Source organism: Mustela nivalis, assembly GCF_964662115.1.
Source record: "Mustela nivalis genome assembly, chromosome: 1".
In the NCBI taxonomy this organism is placed as follows: Eukaryota; Metazoa; Chordata; class Mammalia; order Carnivora; family Mustelidae; genus Mustela; species Mustela nivalis.
Genome location: NC_139020.1, coordinates 175299982 through 175326265, shown reverse-complemented (window position 1 = coordinate 175326265; position 26284 = coordinate 175299982). Strand labels below are relative to the sequence as shown.

The window sequence follows — 26284 nt, the reverse complement described above, 5'->3', positions numbered from 1 at the left end:
TTCTAGTTCATTTTTCTCTCTTCTCTCTTGCCTTTAGGTTTATTGATATTCCATGCTTTGCTTCCTCAAGGCTCACTTAACCAGGAAACTTCTCTTTATCATGAAAAACAATCTTTTACAAGCCACCTCCACCTTGATAATCTTCCCTCTTCCAAGCTCCTAACAATTTCATCCATTTGGTTTTTATGGAATTTGCCATTTCCTGTATTTCCTCCCTCTTACATATCACAAACTTTCTGAGAGTACACTGTGAGAACAGCAGGCACAAAATAAACATATACAAAACAAACCATTACCTAAATTACTAGACTAAATTTTACCTCTATAATGAGTCCATTCCATTTTAGGGAAGATGCCAAGGGGTCAGGAATTTCTTTCTTAATTCAGTTTGGGTAGAAGTGAATGGATAAAATTTGCTATTTCACCAAGTACTTGTTGAAACTTGTTTACAAGCCTGCCAACATGCTAGGGATGTTGTACACCTTGGATATGTAAAAGAAGTTGGCTAAGTCTTCTCAATGGCTATTACTCTGGTTTATCATACTAACTGGGGGAACTTGAACATAATTAAGTCCTTTCCATGGCTATCTCTCTTTGATTACAACTCTGCCTTTCCCTTCCAATGATGAATCCTAAGTGTGTTTCCTCTTGAGAAAAGCTTAAAAAAGAATCTTCTTAAAAAACTCAACATGGTCTTAAAATAACCCAGGACATTGCTGGCTATCATGAAAAGGATTAGTCATTAGGAAACCTGAGTTTTCAGATGGCCCAGACAATATACCATGTAATGTTGCTCAAATCAGTTGACCTACAATGGTCTTAGTTTCCCATTCTGTAAAATACATAAATCAGATTCTTCTGCAGTATGTTTAATGACTAGCACATTAACAGAAAATACTGACATGGTCATAAAACAATGCAGTTTGCTCTAGAGTTTTTGTTTTGTTGTCTTTTCTTTATTGTTTGTAGGGACATTTTTAGAGTAAGAAAACAACTGAAAATAAAGATGGACTAGATAAGAATGGTTCATATTCTAAGCACATAAAATATATTAGCAGTTCTCTCTGCTCGTGCTTTTGAAGAATTCAAACACAAAAACCTTTCACAATAACCCAAACTGCAGAGTGAACTTGAAAACCAAAAATACTGATAATAGCATTAAAATAACAAAAGTCCAGACAATCTTAACAACTATCAGATAATGAGAAATGAAAGGCCAGTTCCTTAATATGGTAGAGAATCTACCAGAACAGTAAAAGAAAGTATCCTCAGGGATACACAATCAGTGGGATTCTCTTCAGATATATTTAAAAATGACTTCTGTCATGGTATCTTCTGGGAACACATGAGCATCACCTAAGAATCCTAATATAGTGTCCAGAAATTTGGACATATTAAATATGAAAAAACAAGGTAGTCTTCTTGTATATTAGCCACAATATTTTTTTTTAAGATTTTATTAATTTATTTGACAGACAGAGATCACAAGTAGGCAGAGAGAGAGAGAGGAGGAAGCAGGCTCCCTGCTTGAGCAGAGAGCCTGATGCGGGGCTCGATCCCAGGACCCTGGGATCATGACCTGAGCCAAATGCAGAGGCTTTAACCCACTGAGCTACCCAGGCACTCCAGCCACAATCTTTTTAAAAGATGTGTAGTTTATGCAGAACGAGACTGATCTACTGAAAAAATATTTGATTTTAATGCTGAAGATATATGCCATATTCATGAATGTAAAATCTTAATAGTATAGATACCGATTTTCCCAAAAGGATATACAAGTATCAGATAATGCCAATCAAAATCTTAAAAAGTTTTGGGCGCCTGGGTGGCTCAGTGGGTTAAGCCGCTGCCTTCGGCTCAGGTCATGATCTCAGGGTCCTGGGATCGAGTCCCGCATCGGGCTCTCTGCTCAGCAGGGAGCCTGCTTCCTCCTCTCTCTCTCTCTCTGCCTACTTGTAACCTCTCTCTGTCAAATAAATAAATAAAATTTTAAAAAAAAAATCTTAAAAAGTTCTTTGGATGTGAGGATTCTGATGTGAATTTAGAAGAATGAATATATTTGAAAGACAGTATTTTTTTTTTAATTTTATTTATTTGACAGAGAGATCACAAGTAGTCAGAGAGGCAGGCAGAGAGAGAGAGAAGCAGGCTCCCTGCTGAGCAGAGAGCCCGATGCGGGGCTCGATCCCAGGACCCTGGGATCATGACCTGAGCTGAAGGCAGAGGCTTTAACCCACTGAGCCACCCAGGCGCCCCTGAAATACAGTATTTTTTATTTGGCAAAATAAGTTGTATAACAGGGGAAGGTGCCTATAAATTATTAAAACATTATGAAATGTAGCAGGCGTAGCATTTAAAATATTGTAGTGGTGCTGTAGGAAGTGAACAATAACAGAGTAAAGAATTGAAAAATTGATCCATGTGTGTATATACATACGTATGTATGTATGCAGCTATCTATATGATATTTTTAAGTGACTGGAACGGCATTTCAAAGAAGTTGTTGAAACAGTGGGTTATCCACTGAAGAGCACTGGGATAACTGACAAAATGACACTGAGTCCTGATCTCAGAAATTAAACCAAATTCCAGGTGGATTGAAATGAAAATTTTAAAACATACAAAGATACTAAAAGAAAAAATGAACATATACATAATGTGGGGACTTTATCAAGAATGATATCTGATGCTGAAAATCATATACAAATCAAAGAGATTTAACTATAAAAAGTTTTAATACAGTAATAAAGCAAAATAAGCAGGTAAATATGAAGTCCACTGAAGTAAGAAGAGGTGACAAACTAGAAGAAAAATTTGCCAAATATGAGAAACAAAATACTCATTATCTTAAAATATTAAGATTAAAGGCATTATTTTTATAGTTATAGTTATTTCTTTTTATAAAAAAGATTATTTCTAATGCATTTACACTAACATAGCAAAGTATTTAAGCTATAACATTAATAGAAAAAAGTACAAATTTGTTTGTATAGTAGTTCTCAATTATGGAAAAAATATGTTTAAGAAAAAAATAGGACTGAGTAAATAGAACAAAATGATGGCTATTTTGGCACTGAGGTAATACGGGTAATTTTACTTTTTGTGATTTAAAACTACTAAATTTTCTAAAAGTTCTATAATAAGCACCATTGCTTTTATCATCTGAAAAAACAGTATGAATTATTTTTTTAAAAGTATCTTCAAGGGAAAGGCTTGAGCTCATTTTCAAATCTTACTTTTTACATGTTCCTTAATTTAACTATATGCAGTATATATCAATAAACACCTCCTTTCTCCATGTGTACAATTTTCCTTCATCCAGTCTTCTTTCTTAGAAAATCTATAATTTGGCCAAAAGGAAAGAAGTCGTGTGGGTACCTATGTGTATGCGTAAAGGAAATAAATAGCTAAAATAAAGTGGCTCCATTATGTCTCTTTGCTAGTAATTATTTTGTTTCCGCCAGAGGAAGAGAACAATAAGGAAAAGATATATAGGAGAATTTTAGCAGTGAACATGTACTTATTAATTTTTTTCAGGGCTAAAATGACAACTCCACTTTGTTACAGTGTATCTGAAAAACTATCCAAAGACATGAAAGAAAAATAAAGGTTCTTGTGCTAAGCAGTATGTTCTCAGACCTAAAGGTTTCTAGAACGATGTGGCAGAACATAAAGAGTCCTTCATTTCTCCCTTGCAAACGAACACTGAACTCTGCTTTAAGTTATAATATTACACTGGAATTTGTTATATTTTTCCATGTACCGTTCAAGATAAAGCAACGTGAAACTTTAGAGAAACAATGAACCAAAGAAGGCATCCACTCTGTGGGTAGTAGAAGAATCTTGACTGAGAAAACAGAAAGGTGTGGGTAAAATAGAAGCATGCAAAATGTTCTAAGTAGAGGACCCAGAACTTTCTGCACCTACAAAAGCTTCTTAAATAACAAGTCCAGGATATACTGGTAAAATAAATACTTGATGGCAAAGTAAAACACTGTGTCCATTTGAAGGTATTTCAATTTGATAGTCTATCTCGCTGATATTTAAAGCATAGTGCCATTTCTATTAGACTAGGAAATGTGTGACAGAGGCCATCTACATACACAGTAGGTTCTCCAGAGGCGGTAGCTGTGAGCAACACAAGGAGTCTCCAGTTAACCTTTCTTTGACCTGATATTTTCCAATTTAGCCAGAATGGCCCAGGAAATCACTGGCTTCCTGCAGTTGGCTTATAACTTGGAGGAGGAACAACAATGATGTTTGAACAATTTCTGCTCCACTGTGGGAGGCAGGAAACTTCAGGCTAATGTGCTTCAAAGGAAATTAATTTCCCACTGGTCTTGCAACTCTGTGTTCTATAAATCCCTGGATTTAAGACTAGGAATATTTCTGATGTGCTTTTGAAAATCTGATCTAACTAGTGTTAAAGAAAAGGAAAACAAAATGCTCCAGAACATAATGTTGTCGGCCTTTAATAAAAGGTTTGCACTCAGCAAATCTTATCCCTGGATTATCTCCCTAGTATAGTCACCGTGGTTGGTTTTTAAAAGGTATCACAAAAATAAGAAAGACAAAAAAAAAAAAAAAAAAAAAAAAAAAGGGTATGCTCAGGAGGCAGTGCATGTTTTAATACTTTAGCTGCACTTGGATTTGGAAGCTGTTCCTGTCCTCTGAAGGGACATGACTGAGGCATGAAACCAGCTTGCCATTTAAATCTCTCTCAATGCATTTCCAAACTGTGCCAGATTGCTGGAGCATTCTTAAATATACATACCCATCCTGTATTTCCTGGTAGACAGCATGCTGAACCTTTATAAATCTACTTGGAATTGTTTGAAAAATATCTGCTATTAAAAAAAAAAAAAAAGATTTATTTATTTATTTTGAGAAAGAGAGAGAGAGAGAGACCAAGCAGGAGTAGAAGAGGGAGAGGAAAAGAGAGAATCTCAAAGCAGACTCCATACTGAGCTTGGAGCCCAAAGTGGGGCTCTATCTCATGACCTTGAGATCATAATCTGATTCAAAATCAAGAGTCAGACGATTGCCCAACTGAGCCACCCAGATGCCCTGTCCTCCATTTTTCCATGTGGAAACTTGTATACAGCTTTGCTAAATGGTTCGTTTCCTTTCTTCAGTGCACTTACCCTACAATGGGGGCGCCTGTATCCTGATTCCAACAATTTTCATATAATTCAGCTCTCCTTTTGTCATTTGGTAAAGCCCCCTCCTTGTTACACAGAGACCATTTGAAGGTTGTTTCTGTAAGTTTTACTAGGATTGTACTAGTAAATAGTAAATAAGAAGCAGTTCTCCATGTCACAAATTGCTCAAGAACTTTGCAGATAGATGAGGGTGTTACGTTATGTCCCCTATCAGGATGTCTTATCACAATACTAATAACCTAACTGCTAGTTATGACAATTCCTATTAAAACTGACTCAAGGCATCTATCCCTAATCATGTACCTAAGACACTGGAGTTCATAAAATATACATAGGTACTCTTCTGGGGGGAGAACATTCCTACATTTTGGTTCTAAATTTTCTCTACATAATGCTTTCTAACTGAAATTCCAGCTATCTGTTTAATGCATGCTTCCTTTGACTAGGAAGTAAATTATTGGCTTGTTTTAAAGTTCTTCCAACTTGGAGATAAACCCGGAGATCCACTGAGTTCCGGATTTCATCTAAATCCTTTTGCTTTCTGGTGAATTCCTTCACTGCATTATGATGTTTTGACCATAATGACTTGGTTTTAGCAAACCAGCATTTCTTCCAATTCAATTGAAGATTCTTATCGAAGCCTTATAGCTTGGAATAGATACCTGTGATATACTTTACTAAGAATCACAAAGAAGTTGTACATGCTGTAATATCCCCACTGCTTATAAGAGATAGGGAATTTTGCCTTGGGTCTAGTTCATTAATAGAAATATTAATAATAACACTCTTTGGGGGTTGCAATTGTGGTAATATGTCTGGGTTTTGCTCTAACACTCTTTAACTCCCCTTTTTCTTTACTGTAGAGAACAAAATCCTGTCATTGTAGGGCCAAGGACTGCTGAATCTTTAACTTCTGCCTAACCAATGGTGATGAATTCAAGATAGAACCACAGCTATGGAAAACTAGAATATAAATAACTTCTACTGCTTTCTACCACTGTATTAAGAAAACTCATAGAGACTTCTTATGTTTTAAATAAGCTTTCCATGGCTTATGTTATAGCCATGGGAAAAACAAAATCCATCATATGAGTGTCTGTAAGTGGTTGTCAATATTAAGTATGTGTCAAGAATTAACATTTCATGCTTATTCCAGATGTGAGGTATACTGCTTGTCTCTCGGAGCTGTCAAAAAGCATAACACAGAGAGAAAAGGTCAAAGAATCCTGAGGGATGCTAGTGGTGCTTAAAGGTTATAATGATTGAAAAAGATTGCTTTAAGCCCACGTATATCACCACTTCAGATGTCATTTTATATCTCAAGTGGAGACAGAATAGGCCTTCTTGAGAGATTTGTGGAATACAGTATGTTTCGGCAGTAACGTTGAAAACACACTTTGGTTACTGTAAGCCAGTCAGAATGGGTCCCCTTATCTGAAGATCAATGATTATGGATGATTGATGGACTAGTTTCTCCACCAGAAAACACGGGCCTGTTGTTATTACTGTAACAGATGTAATGTGATCCACACATAATTAATTGAATTTACAGAACACCAGAAGTACGTTAACTACTCAAAGCATCCCTTAATTTTCTCCCCCAATTTTCATAATGATATAATGAACAAACCACCCCCTAACATGTCAAGAATTCTACAGCCAAAATAAAAATGAGTAAATTCAGGCGACTGACTCTACTCGTTCACTGATGAAAGATATAATCTCTCTCTATCCCTCTCTCCCTCCCTGTTATCTCCTCCCCAGCCTTACTCTCTTACTCTTTTCTTTCCTTTTCTTTATAATTTGTCGATTCAGAATCCTGCCTTTGAAGAATATTCATATGGAACTACAAATTTAAAATAAGTAAAAACAGAAATGCTCTATATGAAAAGGAAATGAGGGGTATGTACACTAAGCCGTCCCCTTAAGGACTTTCACAGACCTTCACAGGCTCGGCAGAAGACATTTTGAAAATTACTGGAGTGTGCCATCTTCAAGCTGGGTGAGTGTCTCCTGAAGTGTGCTCCTCAGAACATCTGGTCCTACAAGATGCTGCATACACGCAGGGCTCTCCTGTCAGGTAAATTTGGGAAAACCTACATGCGAGAGTCTTCCTCTTGGATATATAAACTCAATACTGTACTCATAAAAGCCCTGAGAAAGAAAAGAATGATGTTTTCTTTTGCTTTTCCCAGTACTTTTGAAAAACTTTTTTAAAACTGCCTAATACATGGTACGTATTACTGTTCCACAAGAACAGAGTGTAAAAAATGCTGCTCAATGTCATACAAATGGTCTTTGAGTATAACATACGCTGATAAAATATAAAACCACTAGAGAAGGGGCACCTGGGTGGCTCAATCAGTGAAGCACCTGCCTTTGGCTCAGGTCATGATCCCGGTGGCCTGGGATCGACCCCCACATCGGGCTCCCTACTCCACAGAAGTATGCTTCTCCCTCTTCCACTTCCCCTGTTTGTGTATCCCTCTCTTGATGTCTCTCTCTCTGTCAAATAAATAAATAAAATCTTTAAAAAAAAAAAACCACTAGAGAAAATAAGAAGTCTCTTGTGAGAACACAGAATATACGGTTATTTAATTGATTTAATGTATCAGCCCATTAATCAGATGGTCATGTCAGGTAGGCAGTGAAAAATCAAGTTTCTTATCTGTGGAAGGTGATCATTACAAGGCAATACAGGTAATATATGACATGCTGTATAAAAATCAAATGGGAGGGTCGCCTGGGTGGCTCAGAGAGTTAAAGCCTCTGCGTTCAGCTCGGGTCATGACCTCGGGGTCCTGGGATCAAGCCCCACATCGGGTTCTCTGCTCAGCAGGGAACATGCTTCCCTCTCTCTCTCTCTACCTACTTGTGATCTCTCTCTCTCTCTCTCTGTCAAATAAATAAATAAAATCTTTAAAAAATCAAATGGGAAATTAAAAGAAGTAACAGGAGTGAGCTGTAAAATGCATAGTACTTCCAAATATAATAATATTACAGACAACGTGTTAGAAAAAAACTGGAAAAATTTTAAGTTTCTAGATTTATGTAAAAATTTACATTAGGAACAACAAACAATTTACTTGTAGCTACAACGGAAGAAGTAATGATGTTTTTGCTGAGTGTATTTATTCTTGGGAACATGATGCTTCTTCATGGGAACTTGTCTTTGCTGACATCTATCACTGATCTTCCAAAACCACCTTTTGCCAGATAATATCAGTTTCAGACTCAAGAATTACAGAGTTTATACTTATAATAATAAGTACCTGAACATCACATATTAGATCCCTAGCAGTCTATTGTGTTTCACTGACTGGGTTAGCCCCACTTTGGGAGCATAAAACATTTGCTAAGTAAAGTAATGATGTAAAATAGAAGGGGAGAACACTTAACTACTTCAGCAGAAGTATGTAAACATAATTTGGAAAGCTATTTCCAGAAAGAGTGAGATGTGACTTCTAAACACCACAGGTCTCCAGGAACCCATAATTAGCTGTTTTAATTAGCCTTGTTTGGAACTATTTTATGTACTCCTGAATCCCATAAAAGTGAATTTTTAAAGGCTATATGCCATAACTTTAACTGTCTCTCAGACTCATATTCTCTCAGTTTGTTGAGTCAATGAGGTCTATTTCTTTTTAATTAGCATTAATTCTATATTCCTGAGGAAGAGACCTTCATCTGTGGTCTAAAGGATGAAAGCAGCCTTGAACCATGTATTATTTAACCCACACTATTAAAACATTTTTGGGAAATTTTGCCAACATATAGTTTCTAGCTTTATGTGAAAAATGCAAAGAGGTACATTCTCCATGGCAATAACCAGCTGGAGTTGAGTAGCATCTGAAACCTTTGGGTGGTCTGAACCTTTTGGGTCCCATTTTTCATCAAGATATATTATTCTCATGTTTTCTTATTGGTACAGTTAGGATATCATCAATATTATATCCAGATCCAATAAAATGTAGGGAAATTGAAAGGACTACTCCAAAAGCCAAATAGCTAAAAATATAAATAAATAAGAGTACATATGATTGATTATGTTTTTATTAAAATTATTTGTACTTATCTCTGTAATAGGATCTTCCAGCCCATTTGATCAGCACTGGTCATAATACTTGATTTGCAAAAGAGAGTGTGGAAATGATTGAACTTATAGACAGACTGAATGGTTCTGATAATTTTCTTTTCTTCCCATCATGAAAATGGCTTATCCCAAATAGGGACTCCTTTTTCTTAAAGTAAAAAAGTGACATTCAACATAGCTGCAGCCAACCCACCTGTAAAAGCCAATGAAATAGCAAATGAACCTTCATTACTGTAAACCTAATGACTCCAAAGTCAAACAAATGACCCTGGAGTCATTTGTTACTGCAACAAAACATAATAAAAGCTGACCAATACAAAGCAAACTTTGTACATAAATAGTGAAAATGCTCTCTATGTGTTTCATAAGCAAAATGTGCCTGAGTCTAAAGAATTTAAGAAGACATAAGAAAAAACACCATAGTGACAACTATAATCAGCAAATGGAAAATACGTGTGACCAAAACTAAACGAACTAAAAAAAAAAAGAAAAGAAAAACAAAAAACCCTCCATATTTTCTAGTTAAAAAATGCAAATAAAATAAATGTTGTTAAAAGATTTAACTTGTAAGTGGAAAAAAATTATCCAAGCCTCAAAATTTGTCCATGCATATTCACTTGCATCACTTGGCCAGTCCCTGCAGAATTTGGAAAGATGAGTACTGTGGCATTTCTGTGAATCTAAGAGCTGATTCTTGTCATCTTACTGAAAATTTTGCACATGGCTCATTTCACAATTTCTTAGAGTTAAATTCTGGTATCATTTTAAAGTTCAACATACTATATTTAATAGGGAAAAATAATTTCTAAGTGAGAGTGAGGCCAAAAAGAGAAAATGATCAATTTTAAAATTCCCTTCCTACAAAATCAATCTGGGTTTTACACTAGAAAGATATACCCCTTGAGATGAAACACACACAGACACAGACACACACAATGAACTGATTCAAACTACTCAGTGGTGAGATGCCAAGCAGTGCCTATGAGGACCGAAAGCCAAGTAATCTTTACCACTACCAGTAGTGGTGCTTAGCTCATGTGATCAAGAAGCACAGGTGACTGCAGGTGCCTCCCAATAGCTCCACACTTGGGAAGGTGGGTGAAAGCCAGAGAATATTCAGTTACACATGGCATACCAACAACCATACTCTCTAAGGCAGCTAACATTATGAAGAAAACACTCAGCTGAGATAGTTACTGCCTAGCTTATAAATAAATGAACATCAATGTTTTATATAAGCCAAGAATTTCATTTCCCTTTCAGAGTCTAAATTGTCCTTATTAATAAAATCAACCACTGAAATAGTCAAGGCCTACACTTTCTTCATCATAAATGGCATTCCTCCATTCCTTGAAATATTTCTTTACAACATTTAAATTTTTATGACTTGATGATAGCGTGTCTTAAAGTGTTACTCAAAGACCATCTAAATCAAAAATCCCCCTGAGTCATTTATCAAGAGTGCAGATTCCCAAGAAAGACCCCACAGTATTGAGTCAAAATCTCAAAGAGAGATCATGGAATGGACATTTTAAACAAGTTCTCCAAATAAAACTTCTCACATAGCTACTAGAGTTCACGAATAAGCCCTTAAGACACGTGACTGTATCTCATGTCTCAGGTCCTCCTGTGCTCATTTTTAAAGGCACAGATCTAATGAAGCAAGGCAGAGACAGGCTAGCCATACTTCCAACCTGTTCTCACTTCTCCCTTGGCATAGACTGGACCACATATTCCTACCTCCTTTGCTCTCAGTGGGACCATGTGATTGGAGACCAGTCAACAGAAAGTGCACATAGGTGGGGTGTCTGGGTGGCTCAGTCAGTTGAGCATCCAACTCTTAATTTTGGCTCAGGTCATGATCTTGGGTCGTGGGATTGAGCCCCACGTCATGCTCCCTCTGTGCTTAGCGTAGAGTCTGTTTCCAATTTCTCTCTCCTTCTCCCTCTGCCCTTTCCCCCTATGAGCACTCTGTAAATAACTAAATATATAAATAAATAAAATCTTAAGCAAACAAAAAAGAATGGGCACATAGGTAACGTATAACATCTACACCTATTTCATAAAAACCGCCCATGTGGCTTCTTTCACCCTTTTCTTTCTGCCTGCTTGAGGGAGACAGAGGCAATGACCATGGATTTTAGATGCAATGAAGGGGCATAAATGGTTGGAGCCAGAGAGCTTGACTTGGACCTTAACTGAACAAGAAACACAGCTGGGTTTGAGCTAATCTATTTTCAAGTTTGTTACCGCAGCTCTGATAATCTTATTTAAAACACGAGGTCCATATAAGTACATTTTCATGGCAAAGCATCCAATGTGTCGCCCTCGCTCTTACCAGTGCACAGATTCCTTCTTAGGACTACTGCAATGTTTGTATTGCTTTGTTTGTTTTTAATGACAAAAAGCACCGACTAATGATCATTCTCAGTTTCTGCTTAGAATGTTAGGAAACAAAGCCTTTACCAGCCGTGATTTGCACTAAATTAACAACCTTATTTTTACTTAAAGCAGAAACCATCCCTCAGAGCTCTGCAATTTTTAAATAAGTTCTTGTTGAAGCACTTATCACTGTAACAGTGGATTTAAATTTCCAGCTTACCCATGTAATTTTCTTGATGGGCTTAAGTCTCCTTCTGACTTTTGTCTGTGGGTGGATAGAATCAGAGCGAGGAAAACTCTGCAGTCGTTAGAGTGGGAGAAAATGATTTTCTCACTGTACTACGGAAGGCCACTTAGGGAATTTGAGAATGAAGTAGAAGGGGAAGGCAGGAAGCCTGATGCTGGGTATAGATAGGATGGGCCACCTGGGTGACTCAGTTGGTTGAGCGTCTGGCTCTTGATTTCAGCTCAGGTCATGACCTCAGTGTCCTGGGATTGCGAGCCTCATGCGACTCTGTGCTCACTGGGGAGTCTGCTTCAGAGTCTCTCTCCTTCTCTCTCTGCCCCTTGCCCAACTTGACCACACTCATGCTAAGCCATCCTTAGTCTTTACTCTCTGTCCCTGGTTTCTCTCTCTCTCTCTCTCTTTTTTTTTTTTTTCCTTTATTAAGGTTTTTATTTATTTAAGAGAGATCGAGTGAGAGAGAGAGAGCACAGAGGGAGAATGATAGTGAGAAGCAGACTCCCAGCTGAGCAGAGATCCTCATGCAGGGCTCTATTCCAAGACCCTGAGATCATGACTTGAGCTGAAGGCAGACATTTAACCAACTGGGCCATCCAGACGCCATACCCCCCAATCCCACTTGGGCTTTCTTAATCCCTGGCAGGGCTCCATCTCTGCTCCAGGTGCATCAGCTTTCTTAGCTGTCTAGTCTACATAATAGAAATAAGTTTGCCTCAAACTCCAAAATTCAGAATTCGGGTCAAATACCAAATTTCCAGGAGTTCGACCCGCCCACCGCTCCGCCCCCCGGGAGAGTCGGCGCCACCATGGAGGACTACCACCGCCACTGCGATGAGGTTGGCTTCAATGCTGATGAAGCGCACAATATTGTTAAAGAGTGTATAGATGGAGTCTTGGGTGGTGAGGATTATAACCAGAACAACATCAACCAGTGGACCGCAAGCATAGTGGAGCAATCCTTGACACATCTGGTTAAGTTGGGAAAAGCTTATAAATATATTGTGACCTGTGCAGTGGTCCAGAGGAGTGCCTATGGCTTTCACACAGCCAGCTCATGTTTTTGGGATACTACATCTGACGGAACCTGTACCATAAGATGGGAGAACCGAACCATGAACTGTATTGTCAATGTTTTCGCTATTGCTATTGTCCTGTAACAGACTAAAAATGTTCGGCCAAAGCCATTAACTTAAGAATTTGTCAGTGAAATAATTCTGTTCGGCTTTTTTTCCCTACCAACTATTACTATAGTAGCAACCATCAGCGATTTATTTACTTTTTTCTGAGAATTGTCGAAACAGTTTTTTAAGTTTAAAATTCTTGGATTTACATTTGAGGGCCAAATAAATCTGGTAACCTGAATTCTCTAGTTCGGCAAAGTTCATGACCATGTGTGCTAAAAAGTACATGACACTGACAGCCACCTTACACTGACTCATTTCACGTAGAGCTGACATGTATGGGATCCTTATTATATGCTTATTTCTCTCTCAGCATTGTAATTATCAATATACTGTGCGACTTCTAAGTTACCTTTGGCACCTGTTCAGTGGGACAGCTAACATATTTGGGGAAGAAATAAAGAATTATTTTACAAGAAGAAAATGAATCTGGTTATCCACAGAGAAACAAGCAAAATGAAAAGCACGTATTGCTGATGGAGAATTGTCAGTTTAAGCATTGCTCCTACCAAGTAAAAAAATGCATATAATATGCAACTATTAGTTAAAGGCCTTACTAGCAGTATAACTATATAGATAGTCAGTTTTGTGATTGGTTTAGTTATAACCATCTGTAAGTAATTTAAATACTTACTACATGGGGTTCAAATTGAGTAGAGTCAAGTATAAATTAAAAGTATACAATCATTAGCAGGTTAACGAATATCTCAGGGCTTATGAAATGTAGCTGTATTTATTAAGAAAATAAAAGATGAGAAAATAGATGGTGGTAGATAGTTGGTCTGACAACTGGTCACCAAACGCTAAGTCAATCTGGTTATTTACGCTGGAAAACAAAATTTTACGTATTACCACTAACACTAATATACATAGGGAGTGGAACCACGATTCATTGCATTTTGAGGGGAAAGAAAGGCTTAGTATTAGTACTGACAATATTAAGACAGTGATGGTATTCTTGTAGGAATACTATGTGCATGTTTGCTATATTGCTGAATAATTTTTCAATGTTTAAGAAGAATATTAAGAAAATACAAGGAGAGAGTTTCATGCGGTGATAGACGTTTTTTGGCACGTCAAAAATTCTCATAGCCATTACCTTTCTTTTACTTTGCACTGCTGGCTTTTGTGCTCTTGAGGATTATAATAGTGACCAAAATATTTGTTTGGTTAAGGCTTGCTTTTGATTATTGTTATTGAGGCCTGATTTTAAAGGAATAATAAATATACCTCGTGAACTTGCAAAAAAAAAAAAAAAATACCAAATTTCCAGAAGAAAGCATCTGATTGGCCTAGCCTGTTTCAGGTGTCCTTCTCTGGGCCAATCAGCCAAGGCCAGCTGGAACTACTCGACAGTAGGGACAACCTCTGGGCTGGGACGTCCCTGGAGAGAGGCAGTCACTGATTCTTGTACAGGATAAACATCTCAAAGGCATCCCCATTCCCCTATTTCTAAGTGTCACTGTGTTCTTAAACAAAAAAATCAAGTCTTCCCTCCCCAACCACAGATTAACCAATAAGGAAGGAGGAAATCCCAATATTTTCTAGAACCATGTTTTCCAAAGTGGGGCACAAATATTTCAGGCAAATAAATCCTCTGGAGTAAAAGAAAAAAATACAATATATTTTTAAAATATTTATATATAAATATATATTTGTTTTTAATAAATATATTTATTAAATATATATAAATATAAATTAAATATAAATTAAATATAAAAATTGAACATACATAAAAATATATATATTAAATAAATAATTATTTAAATATTTTATTTTTAAATATTTTATTTATTTATCTGAGAGAGAATGTGAGCAAGTAGGAGGAGCAGCAGAGGGAGAGGGAGAAGCATCTCTCCCCTGAAAAGGTAGCTCACTGCAGGGCTTGATCCCAGGACCCTGGGATCATGACCTGAGCTGAAGGCAGACGTTCAACTGACTGAGCCACCCAGGTGCCCCATTTGGATATTTTTCCACATAGTAAAAATACTAGGACTGTAGCATATTTTTTGTCTAATAAATAAATCAGATATTTCAAACAAATCACATGTATTACCTTTGTAAACCCTCACAACCATTCTGTAAGGATAAGTTCTATGATTATTCCCTGTTTACAGATATGAAACAGATTCAGAGGTTAAGCAATTTGTCCAAAGTTTGTAGTAATGTCAGAGTTAGAACTGGAACTCAAGCAAGCTAACTCTTAGAAACCTGGCTTGCACCCACTATGCCTCGTAAGTATGTCTGGGAAAGAGAGAGCTAGGGAGAGAGAGACAGAGAGAGTAGGACAGGGTAGAGGTGCTTATAAACATTTTAATTATGTATTTGCATGTATCAAAAGGTTCAGTAAAACACCACACTAGTAGGCAGATAATATGTAAATCAAAAAACTGAAGCCTGTAATTTTTGTGAACATAGAAAAATTTTCCTTCAAAAAGCAACAGATCTAGGTTTGAAGCCCAAATCTTCTATTGTACAGCTTTCAACAAATCACCTAACTGCTCTGAGGTTTAGCTTGTCAATGCAGAATAAGAATAATACACCTTTTCCTTGATGTTATGAACAATAAACCCTGTGTCTGATTGAATAATGATATTATTACTGCTATTTCAGGGCTAACCAGTCATTAGCAAATCCGCCTTTTCACTTCTTGTGGGGCCAGAAGCCCTCGAAGACAAGAGGATTCTTATTTATCTTCCTATTTCTTACATACTTTCAGGATTTTTCACTTCGGGAGAGGTTTGGGGTGAGCTTCAACAAATACTCAGGTGAATACCTTCCTATGTATTTATCGACAATGCCTGCGGTTTTTTCTCTACTTAATACTAAGATGATTTAAGTCAAGGGTTATATTTATTATAGTAAAATAGTATTATAAAACATAAAGCATCTACACATCAACATATGTTTGATGTATGCATGAGTAAATCAATGAATGAATAAAATGGTTGGATAGATGGATGGATGGATGGAAAAAAAGGAAGGAAAGAAGGAAAAAAGAATAGAAGCAAAGACAACAGGCAGACTCCATGAATATTTCTCATTCATGGATTCCACATTTAAGTACTTCAGAGAAACCGGATTTCTCATCTCCACTTCCAACCACAAAATGGATGTTCAGCAATTAAGACGAGTCACTACAACAGATATTTCCTCTAGAGATCAAAATATTTTGCTTTATCGATACAATAGCAGCTGAGGTTTGTGCGTCAATTGACTCAGAACATACTTGTCTGAATGCTACTATGAATTTGTTAATATTTTGGACTCCTGTAAATGTCAACAGTCACATCAGAATTGAAATGGATTCAAAAATAGTTTTACAGTAGCGATACACTATTCATTCCGTCTACAGACGGCTTTTCTAACATTTGGCATGACATGTTAACCTGACCTTGTCCACTCCCCTTTCCCCAGTTAGGAGCGATACATTCAGAGCGATTTGCTCTCCTGGCACAGATGCTCATTTCTCAGGAATCCACCAGTCATCTGATTTATCTTGATCTCACAACTTGTGAGGACATAAATGCCTGTTAAGATACAGCTCTTTCAGCTCTAGGGAAGGAGAAACCACTGGGTTCCTGAATGCTTTTTCAGAGAAACATTTCACAGGGTGACTGGTGCAAATGTGATGGAAGCCAAAAAGCCCGGGAACGTCCTACATATTCTTTATTTCAGAGAAACTATTGTTTTAAGTTTGATGAGATTACAAGCATGAATGGTAGAGAAGGGGAGTTTAAGGAACAAAGAGCATCTAAGACAAAATGGTGTTAAGTTCACATTTTATTTGTGGAAGTTGTAGTTCTGAGTTAATCCCATCAAAAAGTCCATCAAAAAGCCCATCAAGGTGTCTTGTCATGTTAATGACAGGTCTAGCAACTGGACACAACCAGCAAATTCCTAGAATTCCCACTTGGCACCTTTTCCTCAGGCTTGTTTTGTCTAAGCTACCAGAGATGACTTTCCCTTTACAGTCTTGAGGAAGGAAAGAAAGAGAAAAAAAATAAAAACAAACCCCACCAAAGATGTTTAATACAGCTGATACAGTGGGTGTAAATCCCATGCCATCTGGTTATCTTGCTAATGGTTCTCACCTCTGTCACACCAGGATTTACAAAGCAATTTTTAGCATAAAGGCACTTCAGCCTTCACTACCTGCTATTTGGCATCTCACATGGTCCTTTGATCATCCCAAAGGCCATGTTATTGTGAGTGGATGGCAGTAGCCTGGGCTGTCATGTCAGGAAGAGGATACACACAGCACAGACAGGAAGCTGGATCGGAGACCAAACATGGTGAGAGCCTACCGCCTCTTCCTTACTTGGAATTAATATCATCAGCCATCTTTAAACACAAATCAACTCTTCCTTAACATGTGTGCATGTAATAAACTTGACCAGCCTATGAATTCCTGTCTAATTAATATTTATCACGAAGTATCCATGAACTAGTCTTCTAACCTTATTTATAATAGGGTAATTTCTCCAGTGCATTTGAATTTCTAATGATTTTATAGTGATACCAGCAACTGCATGGTAATTACACTAATTCCCAGCTTTTCACACTGTTGGTAACTAGATTAATAATTAAAGCTACAGATAATCCATGTCCAGTATCTTATTTCTAACTCATCAATTCCTAGTTTTCCAACAACTTTCTAAGAGGATTTTAATTCCCCTTGCCTCAGAGAGATACTGAGTTGTTCTGTAGAGAAGCCAACGGACAGGAAATGGCAGAAAAATGTCACAGAATGCGTGGACAATAAGTCCCCTCTCAAATGACGGTGACCTGTGTTGCTTAGGAGTTGTAGGGATTCCTAAGAGAAATTCCTAATTGTCACCTACCGTGAAACAATTTTTCCTTCTTATTGGCATGAAATAAATGGTGACTGCTCTTAAGCAAAGCAGCCCCAGGTTGCTGCCACTTTCTTATAAATTATCTGCATAAGTGAATTACAGGAGTATAAATAATATATGCAGTTTCCATACTTCAGTACCCTCATTTAGGCTTTGAACATGTAGAATTCCCTAGTCCATTCTGGGAGAATATTTCCGATTTTTATCCCAAATGAACAATAGAAAGTAAATAATTTATTTACAAGAAAAGAGATTTTTAATGCAATTTTACTATGGGTCAATAATTTAAAAAGTCACACACACACACACAAAAAAGCCTTACATTGGGGAAGGTATGTGCTATGGCAAGTGCTATGAAGTGTGTAAATCTGGCGATTCACAGACCTATACCCCTAGGGCTAATAATACATTATATGTTAATAAGAAAATTTTAAAAATATATTTTTTAAACCTTGAAATTAAAAAAAAAAAAAGGTAAAATCAGCACTTGTGACCTTCAATAAATAGCTGTGAAGTAGCTCTTACAGATCACGTTGCTGGCTACAGAAGAAACATGACCCAATGCCAAACAGAACACGTTTGGTGTGAGTCCCAACTCTATGACCTCCCCATCACCAAAGGAGGAATGTCTTTCTAGCCCAGGACTCTTTAGAGACTCCTGAAGTGTCCCCTCCACAAGAAGACGGCAGAAAGCAGTGTGGGAAAGATAAAACTGGGGGCACACTGTATCTCTTGATGGTTAAAAAAAATGCATGGCATACTATAACTGCTGTGTCTTTGTACCTTGATATCTTCTTTTTATTGTGATTTAAAAGATAAAAGCATCATCTCACTCAGAAATCTGAGACGTTCTCAAAGGGGTTTTGCAGAAACTAATATACGCAACTAATGGTTTCCATCAGCACCTAATTCATGTCATATAATCTAATTTCAAAATCTGAAGAGTCTGTTTTTGGTGAGGTTCTTTATGAATTCCTAGATCTAAACTAATGTCAAGTTCAAGGTTACATTTGCCTTTCATGTCATGCCTGGGAGGTTAGAAGTCATGAGATAAAACCATGATTGCTGCTATGCTTGGGACTCTAGCCCCTTTATTTCAAGGCCAACACTGAAAGGGCAACCCTCTTACATCCAGGACTTAGAAAAAAAAGGAAAGATAAAAGTTTTAGGAGACATTAAGTATATATAAATCTGTTCAAGACCAGGAAGGCCACCAAACAAGGACATCAATCTGAGTGAAGATCATCTTGAGAAAGACTCTTTAGTCGTGAATGGAGGAAAAATAAAGTGATGTCCTCAGTGGAGATGTAATATTTTGGTTCTCAAACTACAAAACATATTCTAATGTTTAGGACAAGAAACTGGCTAGGGAGAAAGGAAGAGTGAGGGCAGAAATAGGTAACAGGGAAATCATTAGGGACTCCACATAATGGAAGAGAGAGGCTAGGATTTTGCTATTCAGAATATGGTCCATGGGCCAGTAGCATCAGCTTCCTGAGAGAGATTATTGAAAATGCAGAATCTCAGGCTCCAGCCAAGACCCACTGATTCAGAATCTGCATTTTAGCAGGTCCCCAGTTGATTCATTTGCCATCAAACTCTCAGAAGCCCTGGACTAGCACATACCTGACTTGGGCATTTGGTTGAACTCTGGGGGGATTTCTGCTCACAAGGACTTTAGGCATTGCTGCTCTGTTGTCTGTTGTGTTTCCATAAACAATGGCCTTGGATAGTAAAACTAAACCACAGGGCACCTGGGTGGCTCAGAGGGTTAAGCCTCTGCCTTCGGCTCAGGTCATGGTCCCGGGGTCCTGGGATCGAACCCCACATCGGGCTCTCTGCTCAGCTGGGGGGCCTGCTTCCCCCTCTCTCACTGCCTGCCTCTCTGCTTACTTGTGATTTCTCTGTCAAATAAATAAATGAAATCTTCAAAGAAAAAAAAAACACAAAAAAAACCCAAAAAACTAAACCACTAACTCTGCTGCATCTGATCTGAAATGTCAGAAGCCCTTGGCTTAGGATAGTGACATTTTCACTAAGGGACTCTGTTTCTTTGTACTACAACCATTTAGAGAGCGGCACCTGGGGGCAGGTTTAGGCTGTACCATAATAGAAGGAGCCATGGCCCAGGACTCAGGTGTTGAGGATCTAATTCTATTTCTTCAGAGTTCTATGATTTTAAGAAGACTACTTTCTCTCCAAGCCACACTTCGTAAACTCCCAAACTGTAGCGCTGAGTAACAGCTGGGTCACTCAGGGCTGAAATTTCTTTTCCAGCTTCCTGCTTCACCCATCATTTATAAGCAAGGAGTGTGGACTCAAGGCATTCAGGTATTGGCTGGGTGAGAGCTGAGTCCCTTGGCATCTCCAGAATGGAAGCTTCCTGACCCTTATATTGTCACTCAACCAGTTCCTCTCCATACTTTTAACCAAAAGAATCTTCTAGCAGATGATTTCTAAGAAGAGCCATCACACTGTTTAGCATCTAAGGAGAACTCCATAAATACAGGCTCTTAGAACTAGGAATATTATTTTTACTATTACTATGATTATGATTAGTTTGCCATTATGTGCCTCCTCTGGTAGGGTATGGCTCTGATAAGGAATATGGTGGATGAACAGACTATGAAGGTGTCTTCAGTAATCAGAAAATAACAACATAATTAAACATTTCCAGTCCCTGAGAAGAGACCAAGAAGAAATGGGAAGAAGTGAATGAAGATAATGCAGAATGGTGAACACAGAGAAAAGCAAGTGCATGTCTCCTAGGGTCACAGGGTGGGCCATGGGCACCACATACCATGTGACCGATAAGCCCTCGTGTCACAGCTTCAGCTGTTTTGTGACCTGCTTCACACCGTTCATTGAATTACAACTCCCTAAGTCAGTAAGGGCTGGGAAGCAGGGCTGATATCGGCTGCTGTGGTTGGAGTTCGCTCTCATTTGTCAGTGCCTGCACCTGTCTGGTTCGCACCCAGGGCATACTGGTTTTTAGATGCTTAGACCTCTAGAAATAAAGTGTCTAGTGATTTCTCAAAAAGCCTTTATAAGTGACCAACTCTAAGAAAAAGGATTCCTTTAGTCATCTCATGAATGTGTGCATTTATTCAGCTAATATTCACTGACTACGTGTTACACCAACCAGCCTTGTGCTGCTCGTTAAATGCTTATTAATTTATTTTCATATGTGTGGACATTCACTTTCCCTTGGGCACTCGGGTGCAGAGCTAACAGTGACTTGGGCTCTGTCTTCAAGGAGTTCACAGGCCAATGTGTCAGGGCAGTGGATGTAAATTGTGAATATCTTAGCATTAGGTAAACTTGGATCAATGAGAATCCTGTTTTCAGCATCTAAATCTGACGCATGAGCCCTGACCATTTTCCTGCACGATCTAGCACTGAAGAAGGCATGCTTTTGTTCACTTCTTTATAACTGTGTGCATGGTATGGCTTCTTCAGTGCTAACATGTCATATCCGGGGCAGTTTCTTTCCATTTTCATCTACAGTCCTACTTGACTTCCACAGTCGCCCCAACCTCTGTGCTCTAAAAAATTAGAAGAGAAATACAGGAAGTCACCGACAGTTCTCCAGTTGCACGATATTAGAAAAGATTCATCTTTTGAAACATGTTTCATCCAACAGCTTAGTCAATGGAGAGGTCCTGCCCTTGTTATTAGCAAATCTGTCTAAGTGTAAAAACACTTAGAGATCACTCAGTCAGGATCTTAAATCAGGCCAACATTTCTAAAGCTCATCATAAACTAAGATGTTCCAGCTGTTATTTTACATTTGTTTTAAAAATAAATTTATATTTATACTTCCTTACTATGTGCAGTTCTAACCATTGATTCTTTCTGATACACTGCCTCCTTTTTTTTTTCTCATAGCAAAACCCTCTTTTCTTGTAGAAAATATTTTTCTCATCTTAGTGCTTATCAGTAGACAGTTGACCCCGACCTCCTACTGCAGGAACCATCCCCTAAATGAGGGTGATTCAGTTAAAACCAAGAGCCATTAAGCAACAGGTTATCTGGTTCATTAGCATCTCTAGCATTAGGGACTACAAGAGCTTGGAGTTATTGAAGGCCACCTTTGACACCACAAGGATTCTACATTACATGGGATCAACACTGAGGGAATTAGAGCCAAGAGATACAAGGAAAAGACAACTGTTCATAAAATTAATTGAACTTCCAGCAGAATGCCAGACTGGGTTCTCAGGGAAAAGACAATGAGATAGAGTTTGGGATCAAGTATTTTTATCAACGATCAAACCTTATAAAAGGAAAGAAGCAGGAGGAGGACTGGGAAGCAAAAGAAGTCCAACTGTGATATGATCCAACAATGCCCTGGATATTCTGGTGGGAAGCTCTAGGACTGCCCACCCAAACTCTCTAGTGTTGAGCAGAAAGGGCTGACCTTTTATTCCTACCCTGATGAGTCACCAGATGTGGGCTGCTGCAGACAGGGTGAGACTATGTGCAACTGACTTTCTATAGTTGAGGAGACTGGAAGGGAGCTAAGACCTGGAGGCTCACCCGTACCCTCAGTGAGGCCACAAGTCTTTCTGGGTGGTGCATCTCCCTGACAACTATACAGCTCAACCAGAGGCCAGCTAATCATCCCAGTGATGTGGGGCCAGTAAACTCCCTATTTTCTTCAAGCCAGTTTGAGCTCAGCTATTTAACCTGCATTCACGAGACTCTGTTTCCCTTCAAAGTTAAAATTTCTTTGGGAAGTCAGGATTCCAGAAAATATACACTACTGAAGTAGATTGAGGAGCCTGAAATAAACCTATACCTCCAATACCATGGCAATCATGTCTGCTAGTCAAGCCCCACACTTGCAATATTTTCTTGGCTCATATACCTCAAGTGCCCAGATAGCCAAGATGGGATATGTTTGTTTTATTGGACTGAGAGTTTTGTGATTAAAACTGACTGGGGAGAAAGGACCTGTATGTCACAAAACAAATAAATCCATCATATTTTCATTTGAATAAACTTCACTGTGATGGGAAGACTTCTCAGTTTTGCCTCTGGTCAGAAAAATCCTCTCTAACACATTTATCTCTCAGTAATTCCCATCCTTTCAAAAAAAGAATAGTTTGTTTCTCCAAGAACAGTGATTTATATATTAATAATGCCCTCTTTGTTCCCGCAAATGACCAAGTTTGCAGGAGTAAGCATGAGAGCAAAATCAAACCCACACTCCAGGCTCTTCCTGGGGAGCAGTGCTTATTAAATTATTTTCATACATGCTGAAGTTCATTTTCACTCGGATAGCTAGTCTGTTAAGCTTCTGAACTTAAAGCAGTATTTCAATTTATACCAATGTAGCATACAATTTGTAATTCCAACACCCTGATGACAATGATGTGAATACACATGCACACATCATTTTCACGTGTGTATCATACAAAAAGATATCAAACAGCATATATTAATCATCATGTTTAAGTGTGTATATGAGAGATACAGAGAGGGGAAGGGAGGGAGTCAGAGAAAGAAGGAAACCACAAAGATTCCACAAAGACTCTAATGTATGTCATAGTCTAAAATTAAGTAACAAATGATATGGCATAAGAAGCACTGTTCAGCACCATTAGGTAATTGAAACAAACTTGATCTCACTTGCCTTTACAACACTTCTTGCTGTAATAAATTATGTTTATAAACTTCTCTGGATGGACTCTTTTGTAGAGTTTCTTACATTCCAACTCAGCTGACAGAATCCAATACTTGGGTTATCAATTTTCTAAGGGTAATTTAAGGGAGCAATAACAGTACATATGCTGTAGGTCTTGCAATGAAACTTACTCAGTAAGTATAAAAAACACAAACAGACCACTTCTCACCTCCGGAGTGTGGCGGCGGGCCACAGAGCAGGACGACCCCCTGGCCTTCACGCACAGACACCGTACTCCTCATTTTGGTTTTAAAATTTTCAAGATCTGATTTGAAAACAAAACAAAATGGAATTTCAGAAAGGACAACACAAATTCAAATCTTCACAAAGACAATCCATTCTTTTGCAGGATAATTTTTATAACCCTTTCTCAGGAATCTCAAGAGGAGAACATTTGCTTGGAGAAGGAAAATTAGGATTTTGATTTCATTATTAAGGCGCCTTAGTAATTCAGCAATATGATAAAACCATATACCCATTAATCCTGTGGTGCTGGAATAGTGTCAGAAATGGCCTGGGCTATCCCAAAGGATAAAGCATAGTGGAAAGAAATAACCACACAGTAAGACTCAAAGAAGGACTTGAAATATCTTGAACCAAAAATATACATAAACCAATATCCACATTTGCCATAGTGATTCATCACCTCTTGGAGATGTGTATACCTTTTAACAAAAGCCAGCCATTCATGAATTTCTCTCCCCCATTTTTTTTTTATCATAAGTAGCCTAAATAAATTTTATTATACCTATAAATATTGTTGTTATTCACAAAAAAAAAGCAAAAACATTCAGATTCTGGTTACAAGTCTTATTTGTCCCATGTCTGGAAGGGTTCCATAGAGGATGTGTATCACTGAAAATTACCACCCCGGTAGACTTCAAAGGATCACAGTAAATTAGATCCTCCTATTCCTTTACGTATATAGCTGTGAAAAAATGAAAATCATTTTTACAATGTCCAAAGACTTTTGTCCCCCATGTTTTTAATAAAGCAATCAAAGCAAATGCTATTTTGATCAGCAGTGATTATTTTTTCAAATTGTTAAATTTCTTCCAGCCACAGACCAGGACAACAAATTCTGATTCTCATTCTCCAGCATAAATTACAGAAGGGAGAAAATTATATTGGTTCATTCTGAACAAAGCTTAAGCCTTTGGGGAAAGAGGAAGAAAAAAAATCTGTTTCTTTGAACCCAAAACTTGTGAATTTCACCGTTAATATACTCAGTGGTGTCACTTTCTGTATCAGAACAATTGCACTGTCAATTCGTGAAAGAATACACTCATTTCATAGCTCTTAAGGGTTCATATAAATTGCCTGTGTGGTAAGGCAGCGTGTCTACTTCAGAACACAACTAGGAAAATTTCAACCCTGCCTTGAAAATGTAAAAAGCCAAATAATTATCTTCAAACTGATAAAACTACAGACTGTAGACAGCTATGAATATTCTAAACACCTTAAATCAGCCTATCAGAGGGAAATAAGAAGGTCTACTTGTTTCACTTTAATGTTACTGAAAAGCAGCATTAAATTACTAGGTTATAAGCACGGAATAAAGCTATTCAGCAAAACTCACTGTAAGTGCCCATAAAAGAAGAAAAAAAATATGTTTCTGCACTTATTTAACAAAAAGTTTCCCTACAAAAACGATAGGGTAACACGGTATTATATTATCTTAAATGTGTAACTAAAATGCAACATAATGAAAATATTAAGGTTCCTGATACCTGCCTGAGCTGGAACTGCAAAACTAGACCATCCAAACGTTTTCCAATATCTAAATGGGGAAGTGCATCATATCAGAACATAGCCTGTACATGGAAAAATAATATCAGATGACAATTTTTGGCAACCAAGTATGAGTCATCATTGCTGATTTCTTACCCAATTCTTGTTTTATTCTGTTACATAAATTCACACCATGGAAGTGATTCATCACTGATTTTAGCTCAAATATGCAAAAAAAGGATAAAAGAGTTCTATGGAAACTAATAATGTCTTTTCTCCCCTAGAGGTAAAAAAAAAATCCTTTTGTTTAAAGTCCTCATGGGGCCTAGAACAGACCTGCTAATTGAGCTAGACACTTGCATTGATACTGTCTCTAATGCTATACATGGGCAAAGAATTTTATTTTTTGGTTACCTGTAGCCAGTTTGTGGAGCAAATGTGTGGGAAAGCAAAGCAAAATACCTGTACTGGCTTTCAACATGTTTTCCAGGGCTTTCTTGCTAGCAAATCGCTATGACTACAATGAATTTTTTTTTTTTTTTAATACCCAACCCCCTGAATTCTTAGTTCATGTTACTCCAAGCACTGTATAGGACCAACTGTGCCATTATTACCTAGATTCCTATTATGAAGGCAGATACTTGGTAAATCACTTAAAACTAGTAAGTTAGAATGGGATCTGCATTTTTAAGAAGCTCACTGGCTAAAGTCTAAGCACATAAAATAGAACTTTCTGGCTTCCTACTAAGATATATCAAGTTCAACCTAGATTAAGTATCTTAAAACATTTCATTGTGGAACGTATGAAAATGCCCATGAGGTAAAGAATCTTTGGAACATCCATTTAGCAGCAAGGATGAGAAGTGAAGCAGTCACTTATTGAACAACTATCCACTGAAGACTTCAGCCCGCTGCATGCATGTTCTGAAATATAAATCACTGGAGC

The 26284-nt window shown here is 37.7% G+C and overlaps 2 protein-coding genes across 3 annotated transcripts in view; one reads left to right on the top strand and one right to left on the bottom strand.

Annotated features, from left to right (window-relative positions):
• The window catches only part of CNTN3 (contactin 3), a 336043-nt gene that overhangs the window by 132356 nt on the left and 177403 nt on the right, over positions 1-26284 (bottom strand). For both annotated transcript variants that reach the window (XM_082740072.1, XM_082740073.1), the window contains one exon: positions 23777-23872. In XM_082740072.1, the coding sequence (XP_082596198.1) occupies positions 23777-23872 (96 nt within the window). The remainder of the gene's footprint in view (positions 1-23776; positions 23873-26284) is intronic.
• On the top strand, positions 12645-13074 carry LOC309869261 (dynein light chain Tctex-type 3). Its single transcript, XM_082740084.1, has one exon. The coding sequence runs from the start codon at positions 12688-12690 to the stop codon at positions 13036-13038; it is 351 nt and encodes a 116-aa protein (XP_082596210.1). The 5' UTR covers positions 12645-12687; the 3' UTR covers positions 13039-13074.